The 25432-nt window shown below is 55.9% G+C and overlaps 2 protein-coding genes across 4 annotated transcripts in view; one reads left to right on the top strand and one right to left on the bottom strand.

Moving 5' to 3' along the window:
* The window catches only part of SFXN5 (sideroflexin 5), a 103085-nt gene extending 96790 nt beyond the window's left edge, over positions 1-6295 (top strand). For all 3 annotated transcript variants that reach the window (XM_076335632.1, XM_076335630.1, XM_076335631.1), the window contains one exon: positions 5760-6295. In XM_076335632.1, coding sequence (XP_076191747.1) covers positions 5760-5817 — 58 coding nt within the window. In that variant the 3' untranslated portion in view covers positions 5818-6295. The remainder of the gene's footprint in view (positions 1-5759) is intronic.
* A 6531-nt stretch (positions 6296-12826) lies between these two features.
* Positions 12827-22587, bottom strand: EMX1 (empty spiracles homeobox 1). The gene is made up of 3 exons (XM_076337551.1): positions 22218-22587; positions 19803-19987; positions 12827-13572 (listed from the first exon to the last, which is right to left on the bottom strand). The coding sequence occupies exons 1-3, from the start codon at positions 22585-22587 to the stop codon at positions 13405-13407; spliced, it is 723 nt and encodes a 240-aa protein (XP_076193666.1). The 3' UTR covers positions 12827-13404.
* Positions 22588-25432: the final 2845 nt, after the last annotated feature.

Here is a 25432-nt window from a genome sequence, read left to right as displayed (position 1 = left end):
GTGATTTAATAATCTTTGAATACTTTCATGGGAAGAAAATATCTGGCAGGGTAGAGCTCCTTAGTGCAGCAAATAGATAAGTGCAAAGCTGGAAGTCTGAATTTAGAAAAATGCAAACCGTGTGGATGGCTGATGTTCTCTGAAGCAGGATACTGAGAGGTCTTGTAGCTCCTCTGTTGCTTGGACTCCTTAACCAGAGGCTGGATATCTTTTGAAAGGCATCTTATGTGATGTAACCAGAAGGTTTTTGGGAGAAATGGGGCATTTCCCGAATTCTCCTACCTGTCAGGTCACCTTCAGTTGGCCGTAGGTCCGTAGCATGTCCAAGAAGACACTCCTTAGCAAACACCAATTTCCTCATCTCATTCCTTAGCGAGTGGATCCATGGAGAGCACTTTAATTTTTGATGTCTGGGAAAAGCTTTGGAAAAAAGCTTTTTTTCAGATAAAAGCTTTTTTATCTGAACAGAGGAGGAAAAAAATCTTGCTGTCTTTTAATCATTCAGTATACATTTTCCAATTTTGGAAAGCCTTATAAAATTAAGCACGGGTTCAGATTTGTGATTTTGGCCCCATCAGCATTCTTTCAGCTACTGTCAATTAAAAGAAGAAAAGAAGATCTGAAATATCTGAAAGAAGAAAGGCAGTCTTACCGTGGGAGCAAGACCATCGAAAAACCCAGTCAAGTTGGGTTTTGACCCCAAGTAAGCATGTTAAACCTAATTTAATGAGGTTCTGCTTCTCCGCAGAGTTGCACTAGGTGACCACGAGTTGAAGGTGAAAGGAAGCCTCGGTAGACCTGTACAGAGGTGCTTTCACACCATGGTTGCACCAAGCTACAAGCAGAGGTGTCTAGTGACCATGGCGTGGCTGATGCCCCACCTCTCCTTCTAGCTGTGCACAGAGCCCACCACTGTGGAAGCAGCAGCTGCTGGTCCTTCACGGTGTTTCATGGTGCCATTTATTAACCGTAGTCCTTGGTACACCTCACCGAGCTTCACTAGGGCTCGGTTAGCTTGGCATTGCCCTTGGCCGTTGCCCTCATGTCTGATGGCCCAGGAGGAGATGGCAGAGGGCTGCTGGAAGGGCTGGGACAGCCCTCCCAGGCTCTGAACCGGGGCCACCACCAAGCACTGCCGAGGCAGCAGCAGAAGATGCGGTGACCAACCTGATCCTCCCTTCCCCCACCTCCCAGTGCTACATCCGTCAGTCCGCATGACCCTCCCCCTACCAAAATTGGCTGCTTTCTTCCTTCTTCTCCCCCCCTCTCTTTTTTTTGGCTGAGTGATGAGCTGTATGCCAAATCCATCTGCTCCTGTCTCCCCTAGCTGCCTTCCATATCATTACAGGATCCCTGGCAGCGAGCCTAGACCTATCTCTCTCCCTGCACTCTTAGGAGCACATTCCTTTCTACACCTTTTGCCGAGCTGGGATAGAAATGAGTATCAACCCCAAACAAAAAGCATCTGCTTTCTGCCTGCTTCTGCTTCACCGGACGCGCATGTACGCTACACCCGTGTCAGCAGCGAATGCAAAACACACACAACCCCCCACCTCGCCGCCCCGCATCCAACATGGGCTGACGAAACTTTGGGCGCCAGGAGCCTGCCTCACACCCTCTCCCTCTCCGTCTCCGCAGCACCAGCTGTGACCACCGCACCATTTGTTCCTCCAGCCCACGCCAGCACTCGGAGCCAGTTCTTTATCACCCCAATTAGCCTTGTCTGTGCTGATGAGAGGAGAGAGGCTTCCACTGCAAGGCAGAGATGGGGGGAAGAGAGCTGGCACGTGGTGGGCACCGCAAGAGGCGATTCACTTTATGGCGGCTTTGTTCCCCGAGAGGGATAGATTTCACCGGGTCAGGAGCACCACTAAAAAGCCAGCGCTGTCATCCTGCCTGCATTACCTGGGTGATGCTGGTTTATAAACAGTTGCTTGAATAAGGTCAGGGGACACCGTTTCTTGGTTTTTTCCCTTTTTTCTTCATGCACTTGGCTATCTGCTAGAGGGAAGAGGAGCATCCTCAGGCTGCACCGGCTCCCAGGCGTTGTGATGGGCTGTGGCTAGCGCCGGCCACATTTCTGGATGAGTTTGGAGATGCACCTTGGCCATGCCAGCGAGGATCTCCCTGTATCTATAGCAAAGCTTCCAGTAGCCTCACAGGGGGGTGTGTGAAGCAATTCGCCCTTCTCCCGCTGCCTCATTATAGTGTCTCCCATGCTGGTATGTCAGGATACCAAGCGGTCAATGCTGCACTGGTGCTCATGCAGCTATCAGCCTGAAAGCCTGGGTTTTTTTCCCAAATCAGCCCCTTGTAGCACTCTCTGGGAGTGGTGCTTTTAGACTGTGGTTCCCTCAGTGCTGTTGTGAGCTTGCGTACCTCCTGCACTTCTCGTCTCCTGGATTCGTTGTTGAAGGCCCTTTTCTGGTAGGCACCTCAGTGCTGTCATCCCAGAGCCAGGAAGAGGATCCGTCCTTTGCCCCAGCACAGGTAGGTCTACCTCATCGGGAGGAAGAGGATGGACACAGTTCAAACCCAGTCCCATGGTGGGCACTCAGTTTGAAAGGACAAAGTCGCGTCGTGTGGGGTGGGGCAGGTCCCATCAGTGTAGTCCCAACAGGGTAGAACCTGTTCCTCAGAGCACCCTCCATGGCAGGCGTTCCCTGTTAGAGGGGTTCCCAGCATGGCCATGACCAAGAAGGATCCTGCTGGGGGTCTTCTTTGAAACTGAGACACAAGAAACTCGACAACAAACTGTGGTCTCCAGATCCATTTCACAATGCCATGTCCAGAGGAAGGCTGGCCAAGCAGGTCCAGGATGCTGAACAGCTGGAGTAGCAGTCTACACCAAAATAGGTGAAATTACACTTTCCAACAAAAAACCCTGCGGGATTCAGAGACTGAACTGGTACAGAATAAGGTTGTGTCTTCATGTTGCCTTAATATCTGTAGCTTACCACCTGAATGCTTCTCCCTGTTCTTCTGCGTTTCATTTCCCACTGAGAGGAGTAACTTACAGCTTTGCCAGTGCTGCTGTGGAGTATGTCCCTCCTGTACCTGCCTCCTTGGTGCAGACGCACCCCTTGGAGCTCCTGTAGCTAAGGCTCCAGAGCAGTTTTTAATATCTGCTTTATTAAAGTCAACCAGAAGGGGATCTGCTGAGATCGCTCCAGTTCAACCAGTCACCCCCCAGCAAATTTATTTCACATCTTCCCAGGCTTCAGAAAGGGGCTTAAGTGAGCTCGGTAATATGCAGCTCCAAACCAATGCCTGTGACCGATTGTATCCTCTTTCAAGATCTTCAGAGGAGTCCCTGACTATGTGTCCATCTTGCGTTAGGCATTCTTTCCCTTGTCCTTCTGCTCGGACACCATAATCTGCCTCTGAACTATCACACCTCAGTTCTGTCCCTCCTAAAGCCATCCCATCTAACAGCCTTGTGTACGGCCTTGCCATGAATGGAGAGCTCAGCCATGCAGGGAAAGGAGGCCGTTTCCCTCCTGGACCCATGGGAAGAAAGCCGAAAGGACCTACAAGCAATTATCTCATCTGTCTCCTTCCACCAAGACAAACTTAATTCTGCTTAAAATATTCTTGATGGGTTTCATCTCATTTGTGCTGAAAACTTCCCACCACAGAGACACCACACCTTCCCCAAGCATTTGGTTGCAATACTTTGCTCCTTCCCACTAGGATACTCTTCCTGCTGTTCAGCTTGGATCTTACTCGATGCTTTTTGAATTGTGTCCCAAGAGAGCGTGAACAAAACATTACTCCTTTCTTCTGTGCCGTAGCCTCTTGCACGTGCAAATACCACCATGCCTCCCTTGAATGTCTCTCTTCTAGATTTAGCACATCCAGGTCCTCAACATTTCCCCATAGGTCTTGCTTTCAGACCACAAATCTGGGATCCACCAAGGCAGACGTGGCTTTCCATGGAGCTCCCACCTCTCCAGTCCCCATTGGAGAAGAAGGGACTGTTGGTGGCTCTCCGTTAGCTTTCTGCGGAGATGTCCCAGCAGTAGGTTGGGTTTTGCTCTGTCCGAGCTGCCCCACGTCCCCAAGCCCTACCGACGTCAGCATGGATGGTCAGGGTGGGACCACCCAATTCCAGGTCATTTTAAAGCACTTCCCGCCTTGATATTTTCATACCAGTGGGTGAAACCACCCAGCCCCGATACCTCGGAGCTTTTGTTTCTGTCTCTGGAAGAAAAATAAGAAAACAATAGGAAGAAAAGCTGCGTCAGAGCCAGGCAGATCGGAGTTAATCCTCCCTCAAAATGGATCCCGTCAGTGCCGGTGTACGTGAGAATCGCCTCTCCTGCACCTTTGCTGGGTACCCTCCCCGGCACAATGCTTCACTTTGTGTTTCAGCACAGAAAGAAATGGTGAAGTTGCTAATAATGGCACTAAAAGAAAATATGCTACATCTGTTATGGATAGCAGTACAAAATTAGCTGATCACACCTCTGACACCCAAGATGTCTTCACTTAAAATACTCGTTGGCTTACTTTACATAATTTGCTGATTATATTTAAAAGAAATACAATTTTGCAATTACTGTTCTTTCTGGTGTGCTATCTATGCATCATTTTCTTTTTATGTTTATATATTTCTCCTTCATTAGTGCAGTCTGAAGGGTGATTAGATCCCTTCAAACATTTTACAGAGGTTAAACGTTGATTAAGATTTAATTATTACTGTAAATAGCTTGGAATGACATATGGTGCAAAAACCTGACATATGTGCATTTGAATAAATGAAGTGCTATTTCCCATGATGCTTCAGTAGCTGTTTAACAGCTTTGCTGAAGGGTTATGTTGCACCTCATGTTAAGATTGCTTTGATGTTATATTTTGTTGGGTTTTTGCAGCTGAAAGCTAAGAACAGTTTTTCCAGTTTTTAAAAACATTGAATATTTTAAATACCTAAATTGTTTTGCACAAATTTTTGCTAATTTGTCTAACTAGGTTAAACATTTTCAAAAGCATTTAGATTTTAACGTGGGTTCCTAGCATTGTGTCAGCAACAGCATCAATTCAATGTATAGGATTTCTAAAAGTCTGATCTTGCAAAGTGCCCTGTCCCGGTTGGGAGCGGGATCTTTGCTTGCCGCGGGAACCGGGAGCGCCACGGATCCCTCCCAGGGATGCAAAGGTTCGGAGTGATTTCAGAGCAAGGGAAAGCTTTGTGCGAAGCCGGCGAAAGGAAAAAATTAAGAAGGGGCTGGAGATTTAATGGAGACAGAGAAAGGGGTATGTAGATTTTAGCTGTGATCCATCCTCGTTGGAGGGTATAGAGCCCTGGTCCAGGAGACAAATGAGGGTGTGCTGTCCCCTTGTGTCACCAGGCAGCCCTTGGCTTTCCCAGGTCCCTGTGGGTGCAAACCGCAGCTTTGGGGACTGGGTTCCTTCTAGCACCATGCGAGGGGACCTTGGCTGCGGGAGAAGGAAGGGATCTCTCCTGGAAAACGATGGGTGGGATCCGTTTGATTCTCAGAGACGCTCTATAATTCACTGAATATTGCAAAGCAGCGAGTGTGCATCATTTCACGCAAGTCATATAAGTCAATCCAAACAGGGTTGTTCTGAGACTTGAGCAGAGTAAAGCACATTAAAATGACACGGAAAAGGCATTATTGACATTCTATTATTTACATATTATACTTCTCCACGTTAATTTATTGATCTATCGAGCTCCTGCTGCAGCACAACACCACGATACCGATTCTGATCTTGCCTCCTCTTTGATTTCACAGATTGAGACATCTCGGCTGGAGCCAGAAATCGCAATGGCCACCCCCAGTAAGACTGTAGTCTACAATAAAGGATTGTAAGTGGAAGCGGACAATCTCAGCCCAGAAGATTTGGGGAGGGAAAGGGGGAAACTTGAGATCCCAACTGGGAAAAAGAAAACAACAACAAGAGAAAACAAATAATAGAGCTCAGTGATAGTAACGTATTACTGCTCCCGGCGAACTGGGAGTAAATTAACACTTGCAGAGAACTGACGCCTCACACCAGTCAAAAAGATTAATATTAAAAGTTTTAAATTAGCAACAGGAGCAGTGACAAAAAACTTACATTCAAACACTTTAGAGAACTAGCTAAAGAATAATCTCAGAACTTAATAGCACTGCATGGAGGGATGTTTAACAGTGTGTTTACATGGTTATACCTAACTACATGAAAATAGGCTTCACCGAGCAAATTTTGTTTTCAATGCAAATTAAATCTCCACACTGATGCTGCACAAAAATAATTCCGTAAAGATCAACGGGTGCATGAACGTGAAGCGCTTGATAGGGTGTTTGATAAGTGTCCTGTATTGATTTCATGCCGATCCTACCCCAGTGATCATGCGCAAAAGCAGCCTTCCATGGTTCGACGTGCAACGCTCCGTTAGCACAGCGAAGGTCGTGGCCTGTGCGCCCTCCATCCCTCCCTCCTTCTGCTGCAGACGGTCCTGGTGGCACCCTGCCATTCATTGCACTTGCAAGACTTTGTGTCACAGGAGCCTACCACCGGGCGTGTCGGCAAGGGCTTTTGCTCGGGGTTCAAGATACTGGAAAGCCAACATGCCCACACATTGAGTAGGAAGGGATCTTACAGCAAAAATATGATCGATCTGCTCTTTTCCTTTGCGCAGACACGAAGGATGGGGTTTGTCCCACCTAACGTAGACCCTCGGAAAGTAAGGCTGTTAATCTAAAGTAATTGGCTAAGCTACGCTTTGCTAAGCTAGTTGTCTGAGGACATAACATGCTTTAACATTTGGTCAGCCCTGAAGTGGTCAGGCAGTTGGACTAGATGATCATTGTAGGTCCCTTCCAACTGGAACTCCTCTCCTCTCCCCTCCCCTCCCCTCCCCTCCCCTCCCCTCCCCTCCCCTCCCCTCTCCTCTCCTCTCCTCTCCTCTCCTCTCCTCTCCTCTCCTCTCCTCTCCTCTCCTCTCCTCTCCTCTCCTCTCCTCTCCTCTCCTCTCCTCTCCTCTCCTCTCCTCTCCCCTCTCCTCTCCTCTCCTCTCCTCTCCTCTCCTCTCCTCTCCTCTCCTCTCCTCTCCTCTCCTCTCCTCTCCTCTCTCCTCTCCTCTCCTCTCCTCTCCTCTCCTCTCCTCTCCTCTCCTCTCCTCTCCCCTCTCCTCTCCTCTCCTCCTCCTCCTCCTTCTTCTTCTCTTCTCTATTTTTGCCAACGCTTTCAGACAGCAAAGCCAACACTGTCCAAAGCCTTGTGCCAGTGCAGAGGAGGACCCAAAGCAGAAACCGGTGGGCAGGACGGCTTTGCCTGGCAGCCGTGCCAAGCTGATGGCTTCGTGAGACTGCAACCTCAGAGGGGTGGTGAACTGTCCTCTGGAGATGGCTGGCTGGCTGGCTGTCTCTTCAACTACTCCACTTTGGGGTGCAAAGTCCCCCCAACACTGCACCGAATCCTGCCCTCGCATGGGTTTGGGGCCGTAATTTGGCTTTCTGGTATCTTGTACCCAAGGGTAAACCCCGAGTGACTCCCTGAGGACCAGAGGAGTTAATGCAGATTTTGAACATGGTCACCAGCAGAAGACCATGCCGACAGCAAGATCTGCCTCTGGAATCGTTGTAGGGATAGAGCCGTGGTGGTGATGGACACAGCCAAACGCACAGGCTGTCATCCTTCAAATGCCAGTTCGTTAGGGGTTTTGGGGAGGGTGGGGGGAACAGGGGAAACCAAATCGCCACTGACGCAGAATGTATTCGAAGGATTTATTGCAATGCTTGAAATTGGGAGGCCTGAGCCCCGCCGTGTGCTCCTCCACCGTTGGCTGCTCTCGCTCCCCGCTGGAGTCAGACCAGTAGAAACTGGAGTCACGCAACGGTCAGGCCGGCTCAGGAAGACTGATTCTGTCCCCGCGCTGGTGTAAATCAGAAATAATTGCACGAAACAAATCAATTTTGTGGATTTACATGCCAGCGTACAGGGGAGGAGAGGCCGGCTCCGGGCTCTCCATAGCTGCTGTTGATGGGCCAGCTCCCGGTCCCTGACACTGGTGGACACAGAGTGGGTCCAGTTGCACTCATGGAGCTATTCTGGATTTACACCAGGGTAAAGGACAGCTGAATTTGACACAGTAGAGTTCCTCTAATGCACTAGATGAGATGAATGTATGCTCCAGAGGAAACGAGGCCGCCCCACTCACTCCGGGTGGGATTTGGAGAGGCTGCAGGCCTATGTCCTATGGACATTTTCATGGGCATCTGTCCTACGGGCAGCGCAGCATGGAATCAGGCCCCGTGTTTTGCCCTGGGGGCAAGTAACTCCCCGCAGCACTGGAAGAGGGGGGCAGACCCCTCGCCCCGGGAAGGGGAGCGGGGACGCTGGCAGCCCCCGAAGAGCAGCCTGCCGATGGGAACCGCAGCGGCAAGGCTTCGGAGAGCCAGCTGGGATGAGCTGTGCACCTGAAAAAGGGCCCTTTCCATTGCTGCAGGGTGTGGGAGGAGGTGAGGACCATTGTTGGATGCTGGGGATACAGGTACCCCCTTGCACACATACCCACATGTGCGTGCAGTGGGGAAGAAGCTACTCTGAGCCTAAAACTTCAGTTTACGGCTCCGCTGAGCCCGCAGAAGTTAGGAGCCAAGCCACACCTTGTTGCACGGAGGCACAGCTTGCCTTCTTCCTCCTCCTGAATGGAAATGCGAGGCTGAGACAGAAACAGCCTCTTGTGTTGACAGGGAGAGGCCTCCTGGCTCCGGTGTCTGTCTGGGTGGATCGTTTCCCCTTCCCCAGTGGGTTTTGTCGCTGCCTGAGCCATTCTGCTGCAAAGCTTGTTCATCCCAGGTTTTTTTTGGGGGGGGAAGGAAGAAGTGATGGAGACTGCCCTTTGCCGTGAGGTTTCGGAGAGGTGGAGCAAGGAGGGAGGCGGTGATTGGGTTTTGCATCGTGATCACCGATCGAAGATTTCGGTGGCTGTGAGCTCCGGCTACCTGCCGGGCCCGCAGAGGGAGCGAGGAATTTGCAGTGCAGGAAAGGACTCGGGGCTTTGCTTGCTGTATTTCTTTAGGAAAGAGACCCAAGGAAAAGCACGGATCGAGCAAGTTCTGCCTTGGGAAAGAGCCAGTTCCCCAATTTTCTCTGCGATGGGAAGCGAGTACGGATGCTTTCCCTGCACACACATCACCTGCAGAGTTTCGGCTGCGCAGGTCGTTAATTAGCAGGGGACGCTCATCACATTAATCCAGTGATGCTCAATAAGAACTGCATTGGTTTGGAGGAGAATAGACGTAGGGCTTATTAAGCCACGTGGCTTCTGTGAATCACGAGGGCCTGATCCTGCTCGAGCGAGTGAGGACCAGCTTGAGGGATGACAGAGGAGCCGTGCTGGGAGATTATGGCTCGGCTCAAAAGCAGCTGCACAGTCGAACAAGTGACAATCAAACGGTCTAAATGAGTCTGGATTTATCGTCTTCCTGTACAAACCCCGTCAAACTTGTTTCGCTTTATGTGTCATGAAAATGGGTCTCAGTCAACTCAGCAGAGTTTGTGCTGAGAAATAAATACATCCCGGGGTCCTGAGTCAGGCGTTCACCGGTGTTTATCTCTAAGAGCCGATCGCAGCCTGGGACAGGTTGGCAACAACATTTGCTCTCAAATTTTGTTCAAACGCAACTCAAAATGTTGTGCCCCCCCCCGCCCAAAGCGCTGGGAAGATGCTCCTGCTTGGAGCTGGGAAGGGAGAGCCACCACCTCATGGGGTTCAGGTCCCTTTTCTAACCTCTTCTGAAAGCATCTGCAGGTCTTGCGTTGCGAGGCAGCGCCTGCAGCAGCGGTGCCCGAGAGGTTGGAGACCCGAGGACTTGACCCCACATCTCCCAAACCCACGCGTGTCCCCTTCCTCCAGGCAGTCAGGGTGGTGCAGACCCGTCTCTGCTGCTCTTCCCCTCACTGTCCCCTGGCTCGGTGGCGAGCAGGACGAGGCGCGTGTATGAGGAGCACGTTTTGGTGGCCCCATGGTCTCAAACTCTTGAGGAACACAAGATCGCGGTGTCCCCACGCTGGGACACTGAAGCCAGCTGCTGCGGTTCAGCTTTTGAGCCACCACCGTCCCGATGCAGGGGGTGTCAAAATGCATTTGTATTTAAAAGCAGCAGAAAGGCTCAGCAGACACAAACCTGACCCTTACGGATCTTAAAAGACCGTTTCACTCGCAGACAGCTCAACGTTGGGCTCCCTCGTGCAGCGGTTCCAGCACGGGCTCAGCATGGTTGCTGCCATCCGTGGTGGGACCGCCGGTGAGCACCAAAATACCACGCTCAACTCTTCCTACAGCGTTAGAAGAGCTGGGAAAGCGGTAGCACATTAGTACTGTTTATTAGGACAGCAAATCGTGCCAGAAAAGTCTACACACAACAGCTAATGATAACATTATGCACATTCACTTAACAGCTAATTAATCTCTTCGACTTTCCTAATGTACAAAAAGGAGCCTTCGGTTTGCGAGAACAACCCAACCATTTGCATTTCTTATTTCCTATAATTGGGGAAGTGGAAGAAATGGGGAGCGAAAAACCCACCACACACATCAAGTTGTTCACCTCAGCAGATAATAATAATGAGATGATCATCTCCTGTAGTATTTAATTAGAAATGTCGCAGTTAATTGATTTCTTGGATATGTTAATTAAGGAATAATGAGGACCAGGTTGCAGCAAAAGGCGTCAGCAAGAAGTTTTGAGTCCCTCCTGGAAGATGTGTCTGTTGGCTGCTCCCCGAGCCAGCCGAGGGACAACCAGGGGACAACCCCGGGGCTGTGTCACCCATGTCCTGAACCCACCCTTAAGCTCGGGCGCAGCTCAGCTCTTTCCATTTTTGCTCGTTGCTCATTTTTCTGCTCTGCATCCCAGAGTGCGGGCAGGCGCCCGGGTCCCGGCAGGACGGGCAGCACTGGCAGGCAACGGGTCGCCCCGTTTGCTGCCCGTGCCAGCGCCGCACATCGTTGGGATGTGGGATGACCCGGCCGATGCTGGACCATGCCACCCTGGGACAAGCGGTGCTGGTAGATCTCAGGGTTATACCGATGCCACGTAGCCGAGAGATGTAGGGGTGTGTGTCTCCCCCCCCCACCCCGGCTTCAGTCGGCTCCTCTTGAGGGGCTGTGATGGCGATCCGGAGCCTGGGATGCCCTTCAGCCGCACGGGGGGGGCACAGGGGCTGCCTGCGCGTTGCAGCAAGACCCCGATAGCCTTTGAGGAAAGCTTTTTGGGGTATAAATAAGCTCACTGAGAACATTCCCGGTGTCGGGTGTGCAGATGGTGAAGGCTTGAAGTGGTCCCGGTGGTGGTAGAGACCCCCAGCCCTGGGTATTTCCCCAGGTCGCTTTAGGAAACGTCCACTTTTGGCTTTTTTTCCCCTTTTTTGTGGTTTGTTTTACACCCAACATCTTCAGCTGCCCCTTCTCATGCAGTCGCCCTCCGGCACCCGATCTGAATGCACCTTATAACCGCGTTAATGGCAAGTCCCGGGGGACACGGAGTGGGAGGGGGGGTGTGTGTGTGTCACCCGCCAGCACCCGCACGTCTTCCAGCGGTCCCCCTCCGCGGGACCTCCGCGGGCGTATGTACCTCTGCCGCCCTCGGGCACCCTGCCGCGCGCACCGTCTCTTTTTAACCTTCTCGATAGAGTTATCGACCGCGACACTTTGTGTAACACTCGGGTCTGTCTGGAATAAAAGAGTTTAAAGACTTGGCGGCGTGGGCCGACCGCCGTGGGGCTGTTTAATGTGAAGGACGATGCGGACGTCGGGATTTAAAGGTCTCGTATAAAAAGACAAGTTTCTTATGGGCTGGTTTTACAGGGGAGAAGCCGCCAGGGATGGGGCTTTTCACTGCTGCACGAGGGGATGTGAGGAGGGGGCTTTCCCAACAGCAGGAATTATTATAGTTTTGTGTGTGCATGTATATAAAATACATAATATTATATATAATTATAATATATATAATACAATATATAATATTTAAATATAAAATATGTAGTTATATATGATACACATTATAAAATACAATACATATACACATTATATACACAAATATGTGTATATATTGTGTATATATGCTATTAAAATATATATAATAATATATAAAATATACATTATACAATATATATACACACAGTAAATATATGTGTATATATTGTGTGCATGGATATATATGTATGTGTACAATGTGTGTGTATATGTGTGTATATATGGTATATTTTATATGTAATTATTATATTTGTGTGTATATTTTTTTATATATGTATTTATATATAATTGGTAGAAGTGTTCTTTCCCCCCAGACTTCAGCGAGACATGGGAAGGACGCCCAACCTTCGTCCCTCGAGACCCCCTGCCCAAGTCCCTCACTGCTGGGGGGGGTCGGGGGGGGGTCCCTTCGCCAGCCCCTGGCACCCGGTGTCTCGGGGGTGTTCCCGGGGGAGCGGGAGGGAAGCAGAGCCGTTTGGATCCTGCCTCTCCCCGACATTCAATCCCCGGCGCAGGTGTGAAGCTGCCGGCCCCGAAGCCGCCGCATACCTCTCATACCTGCGGCCGTCCCAGCGGTGGCCCCACTCCACTGGGGACCCCCGAGGGACACCCCCATCCTCACGGCCATCCTCATCCCCCCCAGCGCCCACGACGATGGGACCACCAAGCTCTCCTGGCTCCATCGCTCCCATGGGACCCATCCCTCCCTGGTGACACCCAGTCATGTCCCCCCCCCATGCAAGAGAACACCGGCATCCTCGTGGCCGTTCGACCGGCTATGGGAGAAGGGGACGGTCCCCTTGTCCCCCCACTCCACAGAGGCAACCAGACAGATTTCCAGCGCATTTTGCTTTTTATTACCACGCAGTAACACACACTACAGCTGCTGACTACCTACGACAGGGAACGCACGCACACAGGCACAAAAAATAAAAGAATAAATTAAAATAAAACTGTAAAAAAAAAAAAACAACCCCAAACAAACAACGGAGAAAAGGAGGGAGGCAAGAAAAAAAAAAGGCAAAAAATAAAAAGGAAAATGAAAAAGGGGTTGGGTACATTGAGCTTCTAGGTAGGACGTTTTTATTTGATCTCATGGCTGACGGACGGCTTCCAGCGCAGAGGAGGATGCGCGGTCGCGTCCCGGGGCCGCGGGCGCCCTGGCAGCCTCCTCTTCCTCCTCGGCTCGGTGGCGGGAGCTTCCCGAAAAGCACCTCCGAGGGACACCCCGGGCGGCGGGGGGGGACGGGGTGCGGGTCCCCGGTCAGGCCGGGCGCCCCGGAGGAAAGGCAGCGGGCGGCGGTGGTGGCTTCGGCGACGTCCCTAGAGTTCGTTTGGTGATGCCGCCTGTGTCCCCCCTTCCTCCCCCGGGTTCCTCTCCATGGTGGCTGCACCAGGAGCCTGTCCCTGCCTTAGTCGTTGGAGGTGACGTCGATGTCTTCTCCGCTCGACTGCTTGGTGGCGAGGCGCCATCGGTTGATGTGGTGGGAACCTTTCTTCTTCTGATCCGAGTCGGGTCCTTCCTCCTCCAGCTTCTGCCGTTTGTATTTCGTCCTCCTGTTCTGGAACCACACTTTCACCTGGGGGAGAGGGAGAGACGGGCGCTCATGGGGGTCCCGGCACAGCCGGCCCCGGCGAGGGATGGTGCTGCAACCAGGCAGCAAGCTCAGCTTTCCTCGGAGATCAGCAAAAAAGAAGTCCCTGTCCCTCCAGGAACGCTCCCACGGCCACCCTGCCCTGCCTCGGTTTCCCTTCTGTCTGCGACAAGGTGGGACGGGCAGGGGGGACAAACAGCTGGTTGCAGGGTGCTGCCGCCTGCCAGCTCCGCTTTGCTGCACGTCCCGGCCTTGGAGAAACCCAAGGTGGGTGAAGGACACTCAATCACACCTCAGACACGGGGCCAGCAACTTACAGCGGGACCCTCCTTACAGCGCCACAACCCGGTGCCCATCACCCTGGTGTCTGGGCTGCGCCCCGATCGGCACAGCGCGGCGGGAGCAGCCAAACCCGGCACCGTTTCATTCGGTCACTGGTGTCAGGATGCCATGGGCCCGGCGGCCGTGGCTCCAGCGACCACGTGGGATGACACACAGAGCCATCCCCACACCTCCAGCGGGGATCTGTGTCCCAGGGCCAGGGTGGCATCATTAGGCTTGGGCTGGGCTGGATATAACCAGGTAGCTAATTATAGATAGATTGTAATTACAATTATAGATCGTTAATTTACCACTTTTAGGTTTCAGGAAACCTCTTCCACCATGATGGTGGTCAAACACTGTCCCGGGAGCCCGGAGAGGCAGCGGGGTCTCCATCCTTGGAGATAACACCCTCCTCGCCTGCCCGAGGCCCCGAGCATCCTTCTCCGACCCCGCACACCCTCGATGCCAGCGCTGGGAGCACAGCCTGTGGCGGGGGCTTGGACACGGCAGCACGGACACGGCGGTCGGTTTGGGATGCTGAAAGCACCCACATGGTCGGTGGTGTGGGATGCTGCGGGCACCCATGTGGCTGGCGATGCAGGATGCCGTGCAGCCAGGGATGCGGGATGCTGCAGCGAGGGATGCAGGATGCCAGAGGCAGCAGTGCGGGATGATGCAGCCGGGGATGTGGGATGCTGCACCTGGGGATGCGGGATGCTGCACCTGGGGATGCGGGATGCTGCAGGCAGTGGTGCAGGATACTACAGCCAGGGATGCAGGATGCTGCAGGCAGGGATGCAGAATGCTGCAGGCAGGGGTGCGGGATGCTGCAGGCAGGGATGCAGAATGCTGCAGGCAGGGGTGCGGGATGCTGCAGGCAGGGGTGCGGGATGCTGCAGGCAGGGGTGCGGGATGCTGCCCAGCTTCCCAGGCCCCGCAGGACACTAGGTGCCGCTGCTCGGCTGCCGCTGCCAGCCCAGCACAGGCCGGGCTGAAGCATTTACCCACTTGCAGGTGGTGCGGTGCCCGCAGCCCCTCCGGCAGCCGCTGCCGCACCTCATCACCCGGGACCGTCACCCCCTTCCCCCCCTTCTCCTTCAGCATTAATTGCAGGCAACGCTTGCTTTCTGCTCTGGAGCCTTTCGCAGCGAGGCGAAGGCCAGCGTTCACACCTCGCTGCATTCCCCAGGTGAGCAAAACCCTTGCAGGGTGCCGCGCAGCCAGCGCAGGACGAGCCCTTGACTTTAAGGCATGCTTAGTCTATTGAAACAGCTGCTTTATGGCACCGGTATATATTATAACCCCCCCTGCCCTGGACTCAAACCATTTGCTTTCCTAGCTTTGGGGCATTTCTGGAACAATACTGAGCTGGCGCCTTTCATTCAACGACTGCAAAGCACTTTGCAAACTTTAATTAAAGCTCTCAGCCCTCTGGGAGCAGGGAAGTTGCCTTATCCCTAAATTATAGAAGGGGAAACTAAGGCATAAAGCAATTAAGATGCTTGAGTGAGGCTCTGTGGAAATCAGGGGTGGGTGTGAAGCGGCTCCCGCATGTAAAGCCTTTCCTCCCCAGCTCGGTTCAGCTCAGAGAAACCCACCGGGGTACGGCTGTCTCCTGCGGGATGAGGCTCCCCTGCGTTTCCCAACTGTTTCGGCTGCGGGAATGGGGATGTTTCCGGCCTGGACGGGCTCCCTGACCCCTCCGATACCGTATCCCTCGCTCCAACAGGCCAGAAGCCACAATGAGAGAAGTGTGAGAACCTCACAGTGGGCAACTGGGGGATAAGCTGCCCCCTACGATGCCTCATCCTGACTCCAAGAGTAATTGGTTTAAACCCCCAAGCTCAGGGGGTTTTATCCCTTCCCAAACCCTCGCTGCATTAACCGTTGTCATGCCGGGGGTTTGTGCATCCGACCAGTATGATGCTCATGGGGTTCCTGCCCGGCTGCTCCTCGGGGCTGGCCCTGCCTTCCAGGGTCACCACCGTCCCCACGCTCCTGCTGCGGGATGGGGACGGTCCCTGGACGGCTCCTGCATCCCGGTCCTGCTTCTATACACGGCTCCCGACCACTGCTTTGCCTGCACACGCAATGCGCTCCCACCCGTGCAACGCCCTGCGGGCCATCGCGTCCACCAGGAAATCACGCTCTGCTTCGGGGATGCCGACAGCACCCAGAGAAGCAGCTCTGCCCAAAAGGTGACGTTGCCATCACCAAGTTGGGGACAATTAAAAGCCGGTGGCTTCGTGTGCGGCTCCCCTGGACAATGGCCCTGTGACCCAAACCCTGCCGAAGGCTGAGGGCATGGGGACGGGTCTGGGTGGTGACCGAGAGAGACCAGCCTTGCTGTCACTTGGGGCCAGACACAGTGACACCGCTTGTGCCATGCTGTCACCCGAATGCGCTACCACCTCGAGGGGCAGCGGAGCTCCCCAGGCGTCAGCGCTGCACCCTCACCTACGCCTGCAGTCCCAGCCACCACTTTTCTTCTAAAAATGCCCCAAAACTTTTAAGAGTTTGTTTTTGGGGAAGGTCCTCAGTGGGGGACCACCGCCAGTCCCAGGAGGCTCGGCCCCGGCAGAGTGCAGGGTACCCGGTACACCCAGCTTCGCAGCGCTGGCCGCTCTCCGGCTGTATCTGGGACGCGCATCTTTCTCCTCCTGTGACTCCCAGGCATTCGCTCGGTTAATTATTACCGCTCCCACCAGAGCGTCTGCGATGCCCAGCCGGCCCTGACCCACCGGCCGGGGCTGCTGTGCCTCCATCCCTGCACGCACGATGCCGGGAGGGGATGCTGGGATATACGGCGTCTCCATAATCTCCCCAAAACCAGGAAGGGATGCTGGGATATTCGGCACCTCCATAATCACCCCAAACCTCCTGCTGGCAGGAGCCAGGGTGAGGCCTTTGCTTTGGGAAGGCAGATTTGAGACCCCGAGTGGGGTTAGCACCACGTGCCGCCGGGGATGGAGAGGCTCTGCTGGGAGATCCGGGCTGCGTCGTGCAAAATTAACCCGGGGAAGCTATTTCCCAGCCCAGCGCACTCCCCTGGGCGGTGAAGCGACCTGCTGCCACCAGCGATGGGCACAGCGGTGTGACCGCCTGTGTCGCTGTCCTGGTTTCGGTTGGGATAGAGTCGCCCAGCCCGGCACGACCACAGCGCGCAGCGTGGTACCCCCACCTCCTCCCCGCTCCCCACCTACCCGGCACAGGCATCCCACCCCCGGCACGCCAGCCCCGGTGCACCCACGCTGCCTGGCACCCCCGTGGCACGCCGACCGGCTCACACACACCGTGTGTGTGTCCCCCCCCGCGTCATTCCGTCACGCACAAACCCCACGGACGGCTCCTCTTGCACAGGCCACCCCGCGTCCCCCCGCGTCCCCCCGCCGAGCCCTCCCTACACGTACTCCAGCCTCATCCCACTTACTGAACGCTTGCGTTCGCTTTGGGACCCTGTGCTGCTGCTGGATTTTCTCCCATTCCCTTTTTTTGTTGTTGTTGTTGTTGTTGTTGCACGGGCCTGTCTTATCCCAGACTAATGCAGCTCCTTGGTAGGAGAAAGGATGGGAAGGGGTTAAACACCTCCACACCCTTCCCCACCTTATATCCCAAGGCATTTCCTGACGCTGGGCAGGTACCTGTACCCTTTTCACCTTCCCCCTGAGCTGCTCCAGGTGTTGCTCCCCGGCTGGGGGGGACCCGGAGCAGGCACAGCCCAAAGGGCAAAGCTCCCTTTTCCAGGGGGCAAAGCAGCTGGGAAATAGGGCCAGGCACGGCCATAACCGCCAGCCCCTTCTCGGAGCGGCTAAACCCACCCGAAAATAATAAAACCCACCCACCCGTGGGTTTGGACGTGGGGCTGGGTATCTGCCCCGGGGTGAAAACATGCCTGTGCCGCCCGGCGTCACACCGGGGATGCGTGTCACGGAGGACGGGGGGTGGTTTTCCACAGGAGGTTTGCATGTGCGTAGGATTCATCACTGGATATATTATAATAATAATAATAATGATGATGATGATGATGATGATGATGATGATGATGCCTGCTTTTGGCACAGCCACCGATCAGGCTGGCTCTCCCACCCTGCCACTCCCGGTATTTTGATGCCCAGCCCTTATCGCATCCTTCTGCACGCTGGGGTTATTTCCCTCCAGGTAATTAAAAGAAGATTTTTTTAAAAAAAGATTATTTTTCTAAAGCCACAAAGCCGAAAGGGAAAAAAGTCGTCCCCGCCGCCCCGCGGGCCCCCCTGCCAACCGCTGCCGCCGCTGGCCCTGAGCCTGATGCTCTTTCCCCGGCCGGAGCCGTGGGGCTGCGGGAAGGATGGGAGCCGGCCCCGGCCCCGTGAACGCCGCACTCGCTCCCTGCCCGCAGGTGATGAATTACCCTGCGCCGAGCGGCTGCAGCAGCTTTCCAAAAACATGGAAATACCGTACTACAAAATACACTGCAGTGCATTAAAAAAAAAAAAAAAAAAAAATCTATATCGCCTCTTTCCATTTTTAAATCTCCACCCGGATTTAGGGACGGATGCCTCTGCTTTTTCCCCAATAAATTGCGTTATTGCACTTAGGCTCGGGGCAAAGATGCAAAATCCGAGGGACTCGCTGAGCTCTCCCTCGGGCATCCTGCAGCTGCCCTTTCCGCCCGGGCAAGTTGTTGTTTGTTCTTTGACCTTTGGGTTTTGTTTTATTTTTTTTTTTCCCTTTAACATCATTTTCAGCCCGGAGAGGTGACGGAAGCAGCAAGGAAAGGACCCGAGCTGGGGTGCCAGCTACTGCCGTGCCCTGCGAGCCGCGGGGCTGGGGGGGTCGGGAGAGCATCAGGATACAAACGGCCTCTGGATTTTGTGGGCTCGGTCCATCCTCCCCGATATCCGCACCTGCGGTTTCCCGCTGTCCCCGTGACAGTGACATTTTCCTCCCGGTAACTTCCCTCTTGCAGAGATGTATTTGGAGGTTTTGCTTGGCAGAGCCTCGGCAAGGATGAGCCAGGCGGGTACCGGGAACACCCACGGCTCCAGCTTTATTTTCCAATTGAATTAAAGGATAAAAATTAAATTAATTCAGAATATAGGCCAAACTACCTAGCCAGAATTTGGAGAAAACTTTCTCCATCGACTCAGTTACTGAATATGATGGGAAATAGCGTACCTTCGCCCGGAACATTTGGGAATAGCTGCTCGCCAGGACACCGGGCTTGGACACGCACAGAGATGCTCAGCCCCGACTCCCCTGTTTTCCCCCAGCACCGTACGCTTCTCCGTTTCCTTTCACCCCTACGGTCCTCCTGGGTCCCATCATTTCTAAACGCCTGTGAAATGTCTTTTCGAAAAATCAGAAAGTTGCAGCTGACACAAATGCCCTTCGGCAGGCACCCATCTTTGCACCTATCCTGACTTTCGGGCACCGCGGTGTTTGTGTACAGCACAGCAGCAGCACAACTGAAGGGCGTTTTTGCAGCTCTCCAGGGAAGGGTATCACGCTGCTGCTCCTTTTTTAACTGGATTTTTAAAACCATATATTGCTCTCAGGAAAAACACCCCAAGCAAGCAAGAAATAACACCAGAAAACCGCTCCGGAGAGCGGCACGACGCGAGACCTGCATTCCCAGCCTCCAGCCCTGCCGGGGACGACCGTAACGACCAAACGCTGCGGCAAAAAAAAAACCAACCCCGAGCCCACGTGAATCCACACGGTTCGGCAACCGTTTCCGCGCGGGATTCCTGGGCAAACCCGGCTGGGATTTTGCAAAGCGCAGCCCCAGCCCTGCACGGGGTCGGAGCCGTCTCCGCCGCCCGATGCCGAGCTGCTCCCACCGGCGGACGGACGGACGGACGGACAGACGGACGGTGGGACTGACGGCTGTGGGGTGGGCGGGCGGGTACCTGGGTCTCGGAGAGGCTGAGGCTGCTGGCCAGCTGCTTGCGCTCGGCGCCCACCACGTAGTGGTTCTTCTCGAAGGCCCGCTCCAGCCGCAGGAGCTGCGACGGCGAGAAGGCGGTGCGGATGCGCTTGGGTTTCCGGGCGAAGGGGCCGTGGAGGAGCAGGCTCTCCTGGGACACCTCGCTCCCTGCGGACAGAGAGCGGAGTCAGGGTCCCGCGCCAGCACCCCCAGCACCCCCAAGCCCCGCAGCTTCCCCTCTGTGGACCCAGGGGGGACATTGGGGAGACCAGGGAGGACAGATAAGGGGTACTGGGGGGCCCTGGGCACCTTCCCCGAGCCAAGCTTGCAGTGTTCATCCCCCCCAGGCACCGCGGTGCTGTGGCCGTGCTCCCTCCCCGGCTGCCCTTGGTCCCATGGTGGGGCTGGACACAGGGGCAACGGGAGGGGAAGGGAAAGGAGGGAGAAAGAAAGGGAGGGAGAAGGGATGGATGGGGAGAGCAGGAGGAAGGGGAAAGAAAGAGAGAAGGGGGGGAGGCAGAGAAAAACAGAAAGAGAGAAAAAGAAGATAAAAAAGAGGAGAGAGAGGCAGCCTAAGAAAATGACAGGGAAAAAAGAGACAGAAAGGGAGAAGCGAGAAAGAAAGAAAAAGAAAAAGAAGATAGAAAGGAAGACAAGAGGGAAAAGAAAGAGTGAAAGGGAGAAGGAAAGAAAGAGAGAAGGAAAGTGGGAAAGCAAGAAAGAAAAAGAAAGAAAGAAGGAAAGAAAGGAAGAAAAGATAGAAACGAAAGAAAGAAAAGAAAAATAAAAAGAAATAAAGAAGGAAAGAAAAGAGAGAAAGAAAAGGTAGAAAGAAACGAAAGAAAGAAAAAAAAAAGAAAAATGAAGAAAGAAAGAAAAGGCAGGACGGCAAGAAGGGAGGGAAGGGCAGCGGCAGGCAGGTGAAGGGCAGGAGCGGCGCAGGCAGGGGACCCGAGGCGGCAGCGGGCTGGCTGCGGGCTCCGGGCGGGAGCGGGGCCGAGCGGGGACCCCCCGGAGCCGCTGTCGGGCCGGGGCCGGGGCCGGGGCCGGGGCGGCCGGTCGGGGCGGCGGGGGCCGGGTCGGAGCCGTGTCCCGGCGGGCCGGTGCCCCCGGGCGCCCCCGGCAGCGGCCGCAATCCCCGGCGGAGCCGCCGTAGCCCGGAGCCAGGCGAGGGGTTGGTGCCGAGCAGATAACCCTAATCTGGGCTCCTCCGGCCCGGCCCGGCCCGGCCCGGCCCCCGGGACCCCCCGGGGCATCGCGGCGGGGACAGGAGGGGACGGGGAGGGGACGGAGAGGAGAGGGAAAGGAGGGGGAAAGGAGAGGAAAGGAGAGGAAAGGAGAGGAAAGGAGAGGAAAGGAGAGGAAAGGAGAGGAAAGGAGAGGAAAGGAGAGGAAAGGAGAGGAAAGGAGAGGAAAGGAAAGGAAAGGAAAGGAAAGGAAAGGAAAGGAAAGGAAAGGAAAGGAAAGGAAAGGAAAGGAAAGGAAAGGAAAGGAAAGGAACACAGAGAAAGAAAAAGAATGAGGAAAATAAGAAGGGGAGAGACAAAAAAGGAGAGAAAGAGAAGAAAGATAAAGGAAAGAAAAAAAATAAAGAAAAAGAAAGGAAAAGAGAGAGAGAGAGAGAAAGAGAGAGAAAGAGAGAGAGAAAGGAGAGAAAAGCTATAAAATCAAACAAAATCTCGCTGTGCAGCCGAGATCCACCGCAATCTTTCCCTTCGTTCCCGAGAAGAAGAAACCCAAACTCTCCGCTCCGCCAGCCGCCGGGCCGCGCAGGGAGGCGGCAGCGCCGGTCCCGTCCCCGGGAGCCCCGCGGTGCCCGGCCGGGACCCCGCTCCGGCCGCAGCGGCCGAGGCGGAGCCGCCGCGGGGCTGCCCCGGCCCCCCCCCCCGCCCGCCCCCCGCCCGCGGGCGGCGGCTCTGCCCGGGCACGGCACCGGCACCGGCAGCGGCAGCGGGGCCGCGGGGCAGCGGCACGCCGGCTCCAGGGCTGCGGCTGCGGGAGCGCACCGGGCGTGCAACCGCACTGAGCACCGGGCGTGCAACCGCATCGGCACCGGGGCGTGCAAACGCACTCCGGCACCGGGCGTGCAAAGGCACTGAGCACCGGGGCGTGCAAACGCACTCCGGCACCGGGCGTGCAAAGGCACTCGGCACCGGTGTGTAAATGCACTCGGCACCGGCGTGCAAACGCCCGGAGCACCGGCCGTGCGTGCAGGCACCGCAGCAACAGGTTTTGCCTCCGGGTCTCCCCCGGCCTACCCGGTTAACGGGCCCCGGTGCCGCGGGGGGGGGGACGCGGCCGCCCGGTGCCGGGCAGGGCAGCCGGCGGCCCTCGCTCCGCGCCCTCTCCTCCGCGCCCCGGCAGGACCGGGAGCCGGTCGGCGTCGCCCGCGGCTCACCTTGGAAGCGGTGCCCGAAGAAGCGGTTCCGCAGCACCCAGGGGTAGAAGTTGAGCGGGTCGCGGTGTTGCGGCCCGAAGAAAGAGTGGGGGTGCGGCAGCGCCGAGCCCCCCAGCTGGTGGGGCCCGACGGGCAGCGCCGGGTGCCCCACGGCCTCGGGGAAGACGAGCTCGGCGCTGCCGTAGAGGGCCCGGCCGGCGGCGGCGGCGGCGGCGGCGCCCTGGAAGCCGGGGGCGAAGGCGTCGGCGGCGGCGGCGGGGCCGGGGTAGCCGAGGGCGGCGGGGCGCGGGGGCTCCTCGGGGCCGAGGTGGGTGTCCTTGCCCACCAGAGACTCGATGGTGAAGCAGCGCTTCGCGGACGGCTGGAACATGGTTTGAGCCGGGAGGGGGGGGGGGGGGGGGCCGGAGCGGGGCTGTTCCTCCGGGTGCGCGCGTGTGTGTGTGTGTGTGTGTGTGCGTGCGTGTGCAAGAAACCTCCCCCTGGGCAGCGCGCACACACACACACACACACACACACACGCACGCACACGCCCCGCCGCCCACCCGCGGGTGCCCACGCACCCGCAAGCCCCGGGCAGCCGGTACAAATACGGCCGGTACCTGGCGGGGCCCGGGGGAGGGGGCGGCCTCACCTGCTCGGGCCGGGGCCGGGGCCGGGCGGGCAGGGGGAGGCAGGGGGGAGGCAGAGGGGAGGCAGGGGGAGGCAGAGAGCGCCCGAAAAACTGGACTGGAGCCGCTCCCGCAGGCGCGCCGCGAAGTTGTGGGAGAGGGGCTCCGGCTGCGGGTTTTTTTTTTTTTTTCCTTCTTCTTTAAAAAAAAAAAAAGAAAAAAAAAAGAAAAAAATTATTTTTAAAAAAAATCCTCCTCCCCCCCCTTTTTTCTTCTTTTTTTTTTTTTTTTCGCTTTTTAAATAATAATGAAAAAAAAAATATCCGCAGCGGCGGTTTGTAACTCCGCGGCTCGGGGAGCCGCCGGCCGGGCGGGCGGGCGGGAGGGAGGGAGGAGGGAGGGAGGGGAGGTGAAGCCCTCCCCCGCGCCCCACCGCGGCTCCCCGCCTCCCGCGCAACCTCCGCTCCCCTCCGCCTACCCCCCCTTCCAGAGGCAGGACCTTCCCCCCCCCGGACAAAAGCCCGCTCTTCCCACGGGTCCGACCCTGCGCTGGGAATAAAAACCAAAAAAATTAAAAAAAAAAACCAACCCCAATAACTCGCGATTTTGGCCGGTTTTTCCCCGGCGCGGGGGGGATGCGCGGGGCGCGCAGCCCCTGCGCGGGCCGGTCCCGAGTTCACTCCGCAGTTTGGCTCTGCTCTGAGTTTTGTCGGCCCGCGGAGGCGGGGGCCAGCCCTCCCCTCCCGCACAAAGGGGGTTGAAAGTCTATTTTCCACTTGGCTGGATTGAAATACTCCGCGCGGGCACCCGCGGATCCTTCCCCCCGCGGAGAGGAGAGCGCTGCTGCGCGCCCGCGGGCTTTCCGCGGATACACTCCCGCAGGAGGCTGCGGGGAAGAAGGGGGGGGGGGGGAGAAAAAAAATACACGAAACCCCACAGAAATGAAGCCTCAAAATGGGGAGAGCGCGTCGCCAAAGCGCTGTTATTTCCGAAAGAGAGAGAGAAAAAATTAATCTAAATTTTAAATATATGTTTATATTAAAAAAAATGGACATAAAGAAGCGGGGCTGGGTCAGCCGGCTGGCGGAGAGGGCACCCGGGCGCGGAGCGGGGCGCACCCGCGGAGGGATGGGGAAGGGGAAGGGGAAGGGGAAGGGGAAGGGGAAGGGGAAGGGGAAGGGAAGGGAAGGGAAGGGAAGGGAAGGGAAGGGAAGGGAAGGGAAGGGAAGGGAAGGGAAGGGAAGGGAAGGGAAGGGAAGGGAAGGGAAGGGAAGGGAAGGGAAGGGAAGGGAAGGGGGATGCGGGGACAGCGCTCGGCTCAGACGCGGAAGCTGTGCCCGGCTCCGGACCATTTGTGGAATTTAATTTAAATCAATTCAATCCAATTTAATTTATTTTTTTTTTTTCCCCTCGCCGTTTTCTTTACCCCCGGGGCCGGCCGGGGCTCGGCGAGGCGGGGGTGCGGACCCTCCGCCCCTGCTCTCCCGCAGCCGCCCGTTGGGACCGGGCGGTGGCAGAGCCGCGGGCCGCGGAGCGCTGCGCGGGGCCGGGATTTCGTTTCGTGCGGATCTCGCCGGCTTTCAGCATCTTCTGCGGGGGAAAAAGAAAAAGCCGGCCGGGCGCTGGCTGGAATCCCCGCCGGCAGCATCTCCCCTCTGCGCCCCATCTCCGCAGGAACCTTTTTTGGGGGGAGCTGCTTTGGTTTGGGGGATAAATCGCCCTCTCGGAAAATTATAAACCTTTAAGCTGATTTCCCCCCCCCCCCCCCGTTCGCCCCGGTGGTTTTCAGTCCCGGCTCGGTGTCCAGGCGAGGCTCCCTGGACGCTCTTGGAGGGAGCCGGGGCTCGCTGGGAGCTGGGAAGCTGCTGCGCTGAAACCAGGAGAGAAACCCAAATTTATCTTTACATTTCTTTTTTCCCCCTGCCGCTCCCAGGCCTGCTCCCACCTCCAGGATAATTCAGGCAGGATCTTTATCCCTCACAAGAATAAAACGCAGACCCCCCAGGTGGGTGCCTTGCTCTGGCCCCCGGTGTCCCCGGCTTATTCAGAGGAAAACTTTAGCCCCTGCATCCCCAGGAGGAGGTGATCCGGGAGCAGCCTGCCTTCCCGCTGGATTTCTGGCCAGGAGGAGCTCTGGGTGGAGGAGAGAGACATTTTCTTTTTTAACGAAAGAGCCGCAGAGCGTGCCAGCGCAGCGGAGGGATGCGGCCGGCAGCGGCGGTGGGCAGGCAGGGCTGGGCAGGGGGGTGCTGCACCGGGATTAGGGGGCGCTGGTGGGGGGAAAGGGGGGATCTGATGCCTGTTAAAATACAACAGTGAGGATTTTCCAAGGAGCAAACGAAAGAGGAACGAAGGAGAGGGAGAGGGGGACAGGACAGGCACCAAAAACCGGCCTTGGGGTTGGGGGTAGAGGGTCAGCTCCGGGGATGCCTGGGGATGGGCAGACGGGCAGTGGGTCCATCCCCGTCCACCCGCATCCCCCAGCCCCGGTCGCCGCTCGCCTGCCTGGACTCAAATCCCTGCCTGCACCCTTTCCTCCCTCCGCAGCAGCCCCGGCGGGAGCAGGCAGGCTTTGCCGGGGCCGGATCCGGCACACTGCCGGCAGGT

This window comes from Aptenodytes patagonicus, chromosome 4 (assembly GCF_965638725.1).
Source record: "Aptenodytes patagonicus chromosome 4, bAptPat1.pri.cur, whole genome shotgun sequence".
Taxonomy (NCBI): Eukaryota; Metazoa; Chordata; class Aves; order Sphenisciformes; family Spheniscidae; genus Aptenodytes; species Aptenodytes patagonicus.
This window is presented reverse-complemented; position numbering and strand designations above follow the sequence as displayed.

What these genes read in the sequence shown, in the direction of transcription:
- EMX1 (XM_076337551.1), bottom strand. Translation starts at nt 22,587, where the DNA reads ATGTTCCAGCCGTCCGCGAAGCGCTGCTTCACCATCGAGTCTCTGGTG. An exon ending in CTTCGGGCACCGCTTCCAAG is followed by an intron (nt 19,988 to 22,217) that starts GTGAGCCGCGGG and finishes CTCTGTCCGCAG; the next exon opens with GGAGCGAGGTGTCCCAGGAG. An exon ending in TCAGCCTCTCCGAGACCCAG is followed by an intron (nt 13,573 to 19,802) that starts GTACCCGCCCGC and finishes CCTCTCCCCCAG; the next exon opens with GTGAAAGTGTGGTTCCAGAA.